A 13687-nucleotide genomic window follows, 5' to 3' on the forward strand; every position below is an offset into this window, starting at 1 on the left:
TTCAGAAAAGAGTATTGCCTCAGCCCTTTCAAATATGAACCAAGATATGCCTGAGTAACCCTTTTCCAGCCTCCATGTGTTAGAGTCATAGAATGGTAGAGTTGGAAGAGACCATGAGGATTATCTAGTTCAACCCCCTGCAATGCAGGAATCTTGTTGCCCTACGTTGGGGCTCAAACCATGATCCTAAAATTAAGAGTCCCATGCTGTGCCAACTGAGCTTCCCCAAAAAACAATTTTACAGTGGACTTCCTCAGTATAAGAGACATAGAAAACAAATCCCCTGTGTTCAAACATTCCTAAATTCTCTGTTTGCATCATATATATAATATATATGTATATATATATATATAACAATTAAGATTTGTTAGGCTTTTTAGAGGAACAGTGGAACACAGGCAGCTGTCTTATATGAAGTCAGACCATTGGTCCACGTAGCTCAGTATTGCTGACTTGGGCAGCAGCTCTCCTAAGTTTTGGGTTAGGAGTCTTTTCCAGCCACACCTGGAAGTGCTGGGAATTTGAATCTGGGGCCTTTTGTTATCAGAAAAGATGTTCTGCTACTGAACTACATCCATTCCCAGATTTCCTCTTGCACATGATTGTTATAGGTTCTGTAGTTCAAATGCTGTCAGTTTTCCAAGTTCCTGTCCTGACATTTCCTCTCTAACACAGTGCTGAAGAAAACGAAGTAAAAGGTCATCTATGTCCCTGCTCAGCTTCTGATATTAGCAGATAATAGATCAATCATTAGTAGATTGATCAATACACCTTATTAGAACTGGCTTTGCCCATCTTAAGTTGCTGATAAAAGCTTGCGAGTTTTAGGAAACAATACCAAATAAGGATAATATGTGGAGTTGAGATTATTCCAAACTTTTAACAGATCACTGGGGTAATACTAGTTTGTAAAACTTATTCCTCTTATGACAGTAAGACGTAACTCGAGAGTTACTAAAAGACTGTTCATATTCTCTGAAGTATTGTTTCTAGAGAGCCATTCAGCCAGGAACTGTTGTTGATATGCATAGCGCATGCAGATATTTGGTAAATTAATTTTTTTTCCACTCTGGGTATCTTGAACAGAATACCATTTGCCATTCTAGAATGTTTCTGCAGCCATAAAGATGTTAAGATAATTATTGCCTACTCCTCCAGCTTAGTGGGTATTATATGTAAAGATAATCTTTGATTTCTGTAGCTTTGATTTTTCAGACTGCCCAGCAGTCTCCTCGGCCCATTTATTCCTATGCAATACATGGTCAAAATTAAGTTTACATCTAAAGATTTAAATGGAAGACTTTGCCCTAACATCCTTCCGAAACCTTACCTATGGTCTTATTTCTTATATTAAACATTATATTTACAGGAAAATCCTCTGTTGAAGGAAAGGGTTGTCCAGAGGGCAGTTCAGCTTGCCTGCTAAAGGGTGGTCATGCATTTGACCTGGGACATCCTAAAGAACAACTCAAGCAGCTTGATAAAAACAGGTATGTCTTCAATCTTATGGCATTTTAAACCAGGGTGAAGGAACTGGCTCCCCTACAGTAATTTTTGACTCCCTTAAGTATGGCCAGCAGTCAGGAATTTTGAGAATTGTAGTCAGCAACATTTGGAGGGCCACAAGTTCCCCCTCTCTGCTTTAAAGTGTCTAGTATTTGAATATCAATCTTAGTAAATGATTTCAAAAGTAGTCTACTGTAAAGTACAGTGTACCATTTAGCACTCAAATTATTTTGTTGCTGTTGGGAATACTGGTGGCTTAAGAGTTCCATTTAATTTATTTTCTTTAATCCATAATTGAATCCAGCTGGTTTTTGTTTCTGGACGACAGTAAAGCTTATAAGAGCTAGAAACTTTTTTAATATTTAAATTTTATTAGTCGTCTTAGTAAGTTTGTGTCCTGCTTTGACTTCCACAAAAGAGTTGCTCAAAGCATATTACAAATATAACAGCAGACATCTGTTTGTAAAAATAAATACCGTTACTCATAAAAAATCAAAGTTGTTAAAACAAACCTGCATATAATTTTAAAAATGCAAAAAATAAAATAGGAGATCAACCAACAAAGCAACAATGATCCAGCCATTAAAACAAATTAAACGGTAAAAAGCACACGAAGAATGGCGCTTGCATTCAATTCCTTTAGCAGCAGTAGAACCAACCATTTGTATGAAGGGAAATATGTTCATCCGCTGGTGGATTAAAAAGAGAATGATCGCTCCCCACATCAAATGGGGGGCGATGTTTGCGTGGTCGCGTGCAGCTCTTGAGCTCCTGGGCGACACCTGTTAGTTCGGACTGGCTGCGCCTTCCCCCAGGAGGGATACCTGGGGTCTCCGCTTACCCCAGCTAAGCGCCCAATCCTGCCTGGGGGAGGCATTGCCAGGGGATTGGCCAGGTAAGGGGAGGGACTACCTAGCCTATCCATCTACCTATCCATCTGCTGGTGGATTAAAAAGAGAAAGGTAATTTCTTGGGACAGGAAATTCCACACATATGGAGGGCCACCTCAGAGATCTCTCCCAAATGTTGTCACCAACCTTGCCTCAGAAAGCAACTGCACAGCAACAGCTGAGCTGGAAAAATGGAGATTCACCTAAGGAGGTGGTCCTTCATGCAGCTTGGTCCCAAGACATTTTGGGCTTTGTAAGTAACTAGCGGGGAGTGCCCGGCATTGCCAGAAACTTGTAAAAAAAGAAGAAAAATATTGTGATTTTTAAATGGATAGTATAATTTGTGAGTTTGGACCTGGCAAGCCAAAAATTGAGTGAAAACACACCAAAGTCACCTTTTGGCCCAACATGTTGATTCAAAATGGCTTCCGGCATCCAAACATGAACAGAGATGATTTCCCTCACCTTGGGAACCCTCATGCTGAGTTTTGTAGTGATATCTAGAGATGCACCCAAATCTAGGAAGAACAGATGAACAAACCGCTTTCCAAAATACATAGCCAGTACCTTGAATTGTAGTCGGAAATGGACTGGGAGCCAGTGTAGCTGATAAACTAAAAGTATAAGGTAGCTGTATTAAATTCCACTCTTGCTGTTTCTGCATGCCTCACACGGTCTCCTCTCTCAAACACCCCCCCCCATTTTTCCAGGCTTTCCCTGAGATACGAACGCAAAATTAGCAATGAAAATGAGAGGCCTGACTTCTGTGGTGACCATGATCCAGCAGTGACTGTTACTTTTGTGTGCCCAGAGGGGAGGAAAAAAGAGGTAACTGATACCTGGGGTGTCAAATCCTGTTGCTTGATGACAGAAACTGGTGGACAAAATCCTGGCCCTAAAGTTGTTTTTTAAGCAGAGGTTGGATGGCCCCCTGTCACGGTGTAGCAGTGGATTTCCTGCATTGGCAGGAGGTTGGGTTCGATTACTTTTGAGCCAGCTTCCAACTCAATTATTCTATATTTTCATTTAAAACATGGATACAGTGACCTAAATGAACTAAATGATAGGTTAGTCTGTGAACATACAAACTAGGGAAACTCTGGCTTGTTCTAAGCAAAAGTTAGTTAAAACTGGGATATTATTTATTTGTTCATTGCATTTATCTCTCACCTTTTTGGTCTCTTCCAACTCTATGATTCTATCATTCTCTCCCTCCTCATTTAATCCCCACAGCAACCCTGTGTGGAAGGTTAGGCCAAAGATCACCCACAGTCACTCCACTTCATGGCACAGGGGGGACCTAAACCCTGATCTCCCAGGTCCTAGCCCAACACAAAGCGGTAGAAGTCTAGAAGCATCATGGGGTGCAGTTCAGGGAAGCAGCTTCTCTTTCTCTTCCCCCCTCCCTCCACACAATAAAATTACAAGCTCTGTTGCTTGTTTTGTTGTGGATCTACTCCATACAGCACATCTTGTGTGTGCGAGTGTGTGTGTATGCAAAATAAGCTGTTTGAACTTTATAGGGGGCTATAACTTGGAGCCAACCCAAGGGAGTTTCTCTTCACCCTTCGGGGCACACTTTTTTTTCCCTTTTGTATTAGGTGACAAGTCCCAGACTCACTGCTCAAAGTAACTGCCAGTACGAGATTGAATGGGTTACAGAGTCTGCCTGTCACAGAGACTACCTAGAGAGTAACAACTGTGTCCTGACCAGCAAGCAGCATGGTATCTATGTGAATTTGACACCCCTCAAACAAATTCCAGGTAAGCACCCTCTTTTTTTTCTCTACCATAGCTACTAACTTGGCTTATATTGGTGAGGCAGTGGCACCAATATAAGCCAAGTTAGTAGCTATGGCAGAGGAAGAAGCAACTACAACATTGGTGCTAGTGTGTGGTATAGTCCTGTATAGAGTTGCACCATTTCTAAATTGGTCTGTGTTGAAAGTGTTCCTTATTGTAGGGCTGTGCATAGCCTCCCCAACCCAGGGACCACATGCTCTGCTCCCATGGCTCCTTGCTTGCTCCTCCCATAGTACCAGCATCACCAGCTTTCTACAGCCCAGGTGTAGCTGGTAGTAGTTGGCCCAGGGAGTTGCTGTGGCAATAAATCATTGGGAGCAGGCTGTAAGGGGGGCAGGGGGGGAGAGGTGGGAGAAAGATGGAATTCTGCAGGGCACCTTTGGAAAATAGTGCCCACAACTTATGGGGTGCTGTTTTCCAAGCTACTTTCCTGACGGGAAGAGCCTTGCAAAGGAAGCACCTGCATCCCAGAGGTTTGAGAATGTGCTGGGGAATCAGCAGCTTTCCCACCCCATTCTCCACCCCTGGTTACTCTGTGTGGCCTGGGTCTGTTTCAGCCTGACTTCACTTGTCCCAAGCCCAGATTCCCCTGAATCTGCTCGATGTGGCTGAATCCAGGGCACAGCTGTAGTTTGTATAAATAGTTAGCTGCACGGGAAAAGTTAAACGTGGGTCGCCAAATTTTCTAGGAACAATGGCACATTTGGGAATCAAGCCAACATTTTGGTAACCACACAAATACCCTTTTCCACAGAAGAAAATTGCTCATGCTTACCTCCTGCCCCGGATGCCCACAGCAAAACTCAGACCTAAAAAACCAACCCCCCCCCCCCAAAAAAAATTCACAACTACCATAACAAAAAGAAATAAGAATAAAACTGGTTAAAAATAAATTTGAAGAGTCAGGGCCTTGGTGGGCACCACGAGTAGTTGTCTGAGAGTGTTGTGCTGCCCACACACTCCATGTTGGGGACCCCAGAGCTGAGCTGTTGAGGAGAAAACTAGGTTGTAAGTCCCTAATACCCAGCTTCTTAGCTCATGGTGGCTGGAGACTGTTTCTTCCCCCTCCACCCAGAGGTGATGCAGTTTGTGCGGACTGTACCAACATGCCCACATTAATATTGCAAAACCTCAGAATTGGATTCTGCTCACCAGATGTTGAAACCATGATTAGTGAGTTGTTGGCAGAGCCTCTGTCTAAATCTGACGGTGAGGAAGAAGAGAGCTGTAGATTGCATTGGCCTCCGTAGTTACAATCCTTAACTTGCATAAACCAAATGTGTGTGTTGTGTCACATTGTGGTTGAAAGTTCTTTGGAGTTTTTGCATGGGTTTCTGAAGAAAGAGCTGAACAGCGATGCAGCTGTGAGTTTGTGGGGCATGAGATGACAACACAAGCAGCTCACTGACAGGGCTGTAAACTGATCACACAGGTTCTGTGGCTGTAAATGTGTATTTCTGTCTGTATAGTCACCTAAATACTTTTACCAAATATGTGCTTCAATCATTCCGACCCTCCTTTCTTTAGCGTATGTCACACCTTACGTTGCTAAAGACAGAGAAGAGTATTCCTATTATCTGAATGTATGTGGCAAAGCAGCTGGAGGTTACTGCAGTGATGCCGATGCTTCAGCATGCCAGGTCAAACATGCAGATGTTCTTCAGCAGAAAGTGGCAGGAAGGTTTACCCATCAAACTCTGAGGTGAGTGCTTAATTAGAAAACAGTCTTTGAGGGTTAGTATTTGTTAGGAACTAAAGCTCCTGCATGCAGTGTTGGTTCTTGGCAATTCTAGATTCTAGAATCTTAGAGTTGGAAGAGACCCTGAGGATCATCTATTCCAACCCTCTGCCATACAGGAATATGGACCTGTACAGGGATTGAACCCGCAACCTTGGCATTATTGCCACTACGCTCTAACCAACTAATTCAAAGTGTGTTGTGGAGGACAATCCTGTTGGACTCTGGTTCTACTGTCAAGTTTCTGCTCTTAGTTTTGGAAGAGAAGACCTTAACAAGACAAAGATCTTTTAGACAGATGTAGAGCTAAAATGGATAACATTCCAAATTAGAAATCTGTTTGCCTCTTTTGAGCTGTGATACCCATCTAATGAACCTTTTTCTGGTTTTCATTGAGTGTGGGCCACTGGTGAGCTATTTCTGTTCCTTAAATTAGATAAGATATATTTAAACATTCACCATTTTGGCTTTTGAAATCAGGTATGCTGATGGAGACCTCATTCTAACATACCCAGGAGGAGATCCTTGCAGCTCTGGATTTGAGCGAATGACTGTCATAAACTTTGAATGCAATCAAACGGCAGGTAATGATCATGCTAGTTATCTATGGATCGCTTTGAGCAATATTCTGTTGTCCTCCAAGAATACTTGCAGCTGCCCCACCGCAGCCCTCTACCACTTGAATGCTAGCAGCTCCTTTTGTTCTGAAATCTAAAAGTTATACAAGCATTTAAGAAATGTGGGTAGGGAAGAGGATTTCTAATTAATGGAGGATTGGTATATAACTGGGTGTTTGTTATGAGAGCAATAGAACGTTCCTGTTCAGAGGCAGCATGTTCCTTGAGAGTTCAGATATTGGGAGCAAAGCAGCAGGTGGCTTTGCTTTTAGGCTCGTGAGGCTCTTAGGTGTGCTGTTCTCAGTGGCTAACCAGGTGCCTATGGGAAGCTTGCAAGTAAGACCAGAGTACAACATGCTCTCTCCATGCATGATTTCCCAGCATTTGGTATTCAGAGACATACTGACAAGAGAGGCTCTTTGAACTATCCAACACCGTTCTTGCATTCTTACCCATCAGATGTTATAGTGCACAACCCTTAATTCTTCAGAGAGTCTTAAAATTCCATAGATGGTTCTGTACCCAGTACTTTAATGTACACCCTTAGCTTGAGTAGTCAAACCTCTGGGTGCCCTCACTCTTTGTGGTGAGACAGTTAGCTAACAGGTTAGTGACGTATCTCCCCACACCAGCTAATCCAGCACCAAATTGGGTGTCCCTGGGTTTTTAGTAGATTTTTGACTGGCTTTCAGCTGCTCCGTGTAAACTGCCAGTGCTGTTGTTGTAATCATAAGTTATAAGGCACTCTGAGAATATTTTAACGGAAGGTGGGATATAAATGCTTTAATTTGTGTAATTTATATTTTCCTTATCCTAATCTTCCTATATTTTTTAATGAACTTCTCAAAGACAATGATGGCAAAGGAAGCCCAGTGTTTACAGGAGAAACAGACTGCTCATACTTCTTCACCTGGGAGACCAAATATGCATGTGTAGCAAAAGAAGATCTTCCTTGTATGGTTACAGACAAAAGGAAACGCTATGACTTGACACGATTGATTCGTCATTCTGGTATGGCAATTAAAAAAAAAATCAACAAGATATGTGCTATTGCGCTACATTTTTAAACCTTTGTTCATTTTGCCTTATCTCAGATGTCCAGTAATGTTTTAAACCTGAAAACAGTAAATATAGGGGTATTTTAAGTGTTATCTTAAATGGCTTATACTCCTTCCATGTGGTGACTGTGGGTGGTGAGAATTCTCTTTTTTCTCCTCCATTCCGTAACCCGCCCACCCCAGTTTGCTTAGCAACGTCCCCCAACCCCCCAGTACAGATTTGGGGTACATGCGTTGCTGGGGAGAGGAAGGGGAAGTCCCTCTGTGTGAAGGGAAGTCTACACCACTGGCAAGTTAATACCGTGGGATGTTAGCCTGTTCAGTCACAGATCGGAGGCTGGTGACTTTCCAAATCAAAAGGAGTTCAGAGTCGGAGTTCAGAATTGTGGTATATCGGCAGAAAATGGCTTTGTATGTTCTGACTGTTGGAACGCAGTGAATCTGTTGGAATTCTTAAGCTATCAGGCAACCAGCAGAGATCCTGGAGCTAGAGCACTTATATAATATGCTCTTTGGCAGATTGGTCCTGCCATGAGGTAAAATTACCATATTTTGGGATTGTTGCCATTTTTGCTTAAACTTCATGAATCTGTGCATTACAGTAGTAAAAGTCTGGGGTTATATCAGTTCCTAGGTTTGTCTGTGGAATTTTTCACTACAACTCCATTTAAACACACTCTTGGCCAGTGCTATTGCCTGTCTTTGCAGGCACCGAAATGGGCTCAGAAGCACTGCAAAACCCCTAACCAGCTTACAAGGAACACTAATGCTTCTCAGCCTCTTTTTCCTGGGTGACTTTCATCCCCTCACTTATAAGAACATGATTTTTGCTTACGCTATAAACACCACAACACCAATAAATTGCACTTCGCGCTTGCGCAGAAGCGTCGAATTGCAACCCGCCTGTGCGCAGACGCGGCACTGCAGGTTATGGACGCTGCTGGTTGCAAACGCGTCTCCCGCACGGATCGAGTGTCCACTGTATTAGGTTTTTTAGTATGTGACTAGCAAGTACACTGGGCTTTTAAAAAAAACCCAAAAATCTGCCCCATTGCAAGCATGGAGAAAGGAGAAATTTTCAACAGGACTGTAGTGTGTGTGTGTGTGTGTGTGTGTGTGTGTGGGGAGTGGGAGGGGCTTAACCCTTTCCTTCCCAGTCAAAGTTCTGGTGAAAATTAGAATGCAGCAGCTGGCCTTTAGGGGAAAAGACCTGCATTGGTGGCAATGGGAACTTTCCCTTAATACTAATCGCTCTGTGTGTGTGGAGAGAGATTTTAATTGGGATTGCATTCTGGGAACCCTTCCTCCCTGCATGCTTCAGGCCCCTGATGAAAATGCAGGAGGCTGTGCTTGCTACAAAATAAATAATTAAAAACCCAATGTGGTTTCTAACTCTCTATATTAGAAGTAATATGTGGTTTGACCTGCAGTCGAGTTTCTACATGGCCATTCATTCGTTAGACAGGGGATGGGGAACAATCTGTAATTTTAACACCACAGATAATATGGCTTTTATTATTATTATTATTATTATTTTTTAACGAATTTATTAAATTTTCAAACAATAGAAAAAACACAAACATTACTAATAAACACTACACATACTAACAAAAAATACAAAAAAACACAATACAAAAAGGAAAAATATAAAAATTGCAGTATACATCTTATTCCTTAACATTGTTAATTGACTTCCTCACATCCTCTCCTTCTGCGTTCACTGTATATCATCACTAGTAATTTCTTAACATTATAAAATCATCATTTATATCTAATCTTATTCTTTATCTATATTTTCATTATCATACTTCTATCTTTCTTTGTCTTATATACTTTCCATATCTGTAGCCTATCTAATCTTCCAGTTCAATTCTTAAATACTAATCTTAGCATGAATTTTCAAATATTCTTTAAATTTCTTCCAATCTTTCTGTACCGTCTCTTCCCTCTGGTCTCGGAGTTTCCTGGTCAGTTCTGCGAGTTCCATATAGTCCATCATTTTCATTTGCCGATAATATGGCTTTTAGAGGAATGTTCATCTAAAATGCAATTTCTTAATTCTAGAGTTAGAGCAGAATTGGGAAGCTGTAGACGGTAACCCTGTGGAAACAGAAAAGAAACGTTTTTTCATAAACGTCTGTCACCAAGTACTTCAGAAAGGAGGGGCAGTGAACTGTTCAGAGGAGGCATCTGTTTGCTCAGTTGGTGAGTAACCTCCTTGTATGAGTTCCCCACGTTAAAAGAACCACATTCAACAGTTGGATACAACGGTGTATGTGCTATTTATAAAATAATAATTCCTTAAAAGGACATACGTTGGATTGCTCACTAAAACAAGTATCTGTATTTCTTGTTTTGTGTGTGGCTCTTTTTAGGTGAAGACAATAGCACAAAAAACCTAGGGACATTTATGTCTGCTCCCACAAAAGTTGGAGAGAATATCCAGCTTTACTATTCGGGTGGCGATGAGTGTCGACCAAAAAAGACAATTGAAACAAAGATACTCCTCATATGCAAGCCAGGTGAGTACTCTGGCTTTTATTATACGAAGGCAGTGGTGGTAAGGTCCATAAGTCAGGGACAGGCTACATTTTTCAGCCTGAGGGTCACATTTCTTGCTGGGCAACATTTGGAGGCAGCATGCCAGTGGTGAATGGGGCCAGAGGCAAAAGTGGTCAAAACAATAAATGTAAAATTTACCTTTGTATGGTAGGCTAGTTTCTACACACACACACACACACACACCACCACACTCTATCTTCCTGTTCAGGCAAATAAGAGTTCTTAACAAAGTTCAGGCACACATTCCAGCAGGGCAAAAACACTAAAGGAAGGTATGAGGGAAGACCAGTGAGGGATGTGAGGCTGGGGAGTGGTTAGGGGGAAGAGTCTCAAGGGGCAGGAGGAGGACCTGGAGGGGTACATTTAGCCTTCTGGCCTGAGGCTCCCTGTGCCTACTATACATGCAGATCTCCCATGATACCTGCACCCTTTCTTAAATTGGGAAGGGGGTGTAAGGACATGCAAAAATGGCACTTCTGAGGTAATGCACTTGGCTTGCTTCAGTAACTAATCTGTGTATCTGAACATGTACTGGTCTCTTGAAAAATCAAATGTTTATTTGGTGGTTCCGTTTAATAATTATCTGTATCTTCCCAGGTGACCTGGAAAGTGCTCCTGTTTTGATTAGTTCTGGGTACGACGGGTGCCTGTATGAGTTCGAATGGCACACTGCTGCTGCCTGTGTGCTGTCTAAAACAAAAGGTGACCAGTGCAGAGTCTCTGACTCTCAAGCAGGTGAGTAACCTGTTGAAACTGGTAAAGCGGCAACTGGGGCATGGGATTTCGGTCTGTGTCACAATTTCCAGCTTCTAGTTCAACTGCCTCTTTTCATCTAGCATCACTTGTCCCAAAGTAGCAGGAATAGAATTGTTTCCATCTCTTAAAAAAAACAAAACAAAACTGAATCCTACAACTTCAGAATTCATTGCCTGTCGTGCTCTGCCAGAGGCCTTCTGGAAAGACTTTAATACTGGCTTTTCCCTTCTGGTTTTCGCCAGAAGTTTTGGTGTGGTTTTTTAATACAAAAAACGCCTGTTTTTGTTGCTGGCCTAGATTTATATTTTGCGATGGGCTGCCTCTATTGCTGGTCTCCCAGAATCCTATTCATGAGTATTTTTGTTCTGTTTTTATTGTAAGCTGCCGTGAAAGAGTTAAGTCAAATGTAGCATATAAATAGTTTAAATAAAACAATCAAATGCTTTTGTACCCTATGTATTAAACATAATTTATGCTTTAAAAAATAGTACATTTTGTTACCTAGAACAGAAGGTATATTGCAAGTTGCTGGTGCATATCCAGTGACAGAGTCTTGAAAATGCAACATTACATTGGTATTTTCTTAAATCCAACTACACTAGTGCAATGAAAATTGAAAACCTGGTGTTATGTGTCCTTAAGCATGCATACTGCCACAAGTGTAGGTTGAAGTGGGGTGTGTATACTTTGTGAAACTTGAGTGTTAGAATCATTTATGGGCAACTGTTTTAAGGTAGCACATGGAGTCTATTAAATCATGTTTGCCCATCTTACTTCTCAGTCTTTAAAACCTTGGTGCTGAACAATTGATTTTCATTCATTTCTGCTTAGGATTCTCTTTTGACTTGTCACCTTTGATGCATCACACTTACTTAGCAGACACAAGTGACTATACTTTCTACATCAGTATTTGTGGCAGCGTGTCAAACCAGTTGTGTGCGTCACAGTCTGCGGCGTGTCAAGTGAAGAAAAAGTAAGTGTTGTTTATGCCTTCTCTTGCTCTGTGTGTGTCCTGAGGAACACAGGTGGCGCTGTGGTCTAAACCACTGAGCCTCTTGGGCTTGTTGAATCCCCGCGATGGGGTGAGCTCCCGTTGCTCTGTCCCAGCTCCTGCCAACCTAGCAGTTCGAAGGCACACCAGTGCAAGTAGATAAATAGGTACCGCTGTGGCTGGAAGATAAACGACGTTTCCATGTATTCTGGTGTTCTGTTGCACCAGAAGCGGTTTAGTCATGCTGGCCACAGGACCTAGAAAGCTGTCTGTGGACAAACACCAGCTCCCTTGGCCTGAAAGCAAGATGAGCGCTACACCCCATAGTCGCCTTTGACTGGACATAACCGTCCAGAGGTCCTTTGCCTTTCCTGAGGAACCCATGCAATAGTGACTAAATTACTGGAACCTGCCCTGGAACCTTAGGGTGAAGGACAGGTAATTAATAATAATAATAATAATAATAATTAATAGTTGTTGCTGTTCAGTCGTGTCCGACTCTTCGTGACCCCATGGACCAGAGCACGCCAGGCACGCCTATCCTATAATTAATAGTAGTAGTAGTAATTAAGTTGCACACTTTGTTGAACACGGTGAGAGTAACTTCTTAGTACTTATGCCCAAGATTGCATTGTGTTGCTGCAATCCGTTATTGAGTTAGTCCCATTAAATTCAATGGAACTTACTTTTGAGAAAATGTTCTTAGGAGCCTTCTGACTGCTAAGATTCTGCTAGCTTGATGTGGCCTTAAACAGAGTCACATAAGAGGAAGACTGTTGAAAGGAAAGGAAAATAGGGACGTCATCTGGGGTCCAAATGACTTCTTTGAGGGCTTGTGCCAATGGGAAGTTTGACTTCTTAATTGGTTTAGCCCCACTCCTGACTTGTCAAAACTGCTTTTTAGCTCAACCCTGTTTCAAAATTATTGTGCCTTGAAGCTTTGGATGGGGATGCTGCTGTTCAAGGAATGCAAGTATAAAAGCTTTATTGGGCACACAGTTTTGCTCGATTCGCATTCTGGAACCCGGGTTATATTTTAAGCTTGATCAACTAGAGTATAGCTATAGATAATAGTGTACCTTAGAACGTGCATAAGTTAGCACTTCCCTTCAAACGTATAATCTCAATGGTATGCACATCATGTAGGTCAGGGGTTGGCAAACTTACCCGGCCTCAGGCTGGTTCCTCTGGCACCGATCGCACAGTGGGCCAGAGGGTGGGGGAGCGTGTGCCCATACGCATGCATGCTTGCTTTTTTCGGCGCACTTCCGGGTTGGCGTGGCACCGGAAATCGCTTGTGCGCATGCGCAAGTGTCATTTCCGGCACATTTTTGGGTTTGCGGAGGCCTGTGCGCATGGCTCGCGCGTAGTTTGGGGACCCCTGATGTAGGTGCTATTTGTATAGACGATAGCATGTCTATCAGTTGTAAATAAGACATCATGCCTTAAGTTGTACCTTGTCAACATGAATGGATTTAGCCTGTTGTTGATTTTTGCTGGTGGGTTTTATGTTAGGTGGGAAATGGTTCCAAGAACCCAGTCCCATGAATTGCTGTTGCATAACCAGTTGGACTCTCCAGTACCATCATGAAGAATGTAGGCAATGGTCCAGTATGCAAACAATAAGTTGGCTTTGAGTAGAGAGCACTGGTGCAAATAGCAGCAGGCATTCCTGCCTTCATACAGTGGGCAAAAGATGAGCCATAAGGTTGGACTGTCAGACACTGCATGTATCCTTTAGGGCATTATATTGGCTTTTGCCATGC

At 42.4% G+C, this 13687-nt stretch overlaps 1 protein-coding gene across 1 annotated transcript in view; it reads left to right on the top strand.

Annotated features, from left to right (window-relative positions):
• The window catches only part of IGF2R (insulin like growth factor 2 receptor), a 73692-nt gene that overhangs the window by 13411 nt on the left and 46594 nt on the right, over positions 1 to 13687 (top strand). Inside the window, 10 exon segments of the mRNA XM_033144112.1 lie at positions 1370 to 1490; positions 3107 to 3224; positions 3998 to 4160; positions 5727 to 5901; positions 6418 to 6521; positions 7404 to 7565; positions 9677 to 9817; positions 9988 to 10134; positions 10772 to 10909; positions 11762 to 11903. Coding sequence (XP_033000003.1) covers positions 1370 to 1490; positions 3107 to 3224; positions 3998 to 4160; positions 5727 to 5901; positions 6418 to 6521; positions 7404 to 7565; positions 9677 to 9817; positions 9988 to 10134; positions 10772 to 10909; positions 11762 to 11903 — 1411 coding nt within the window.

This window comes from Lacerta agilis, chromosome 3 (assembly GCF_009819535.1).
Source record: "Lacerta agilis isolate rLacAgi1 chromosome 3, rLacAgi1.pri, whole genome shotgun sequence".
NCBI lineage: Eukaryota > Metazoa > Chordata > Lepidosauria > Squamata > Lacertidae > Lacerta > Lacerta agilis.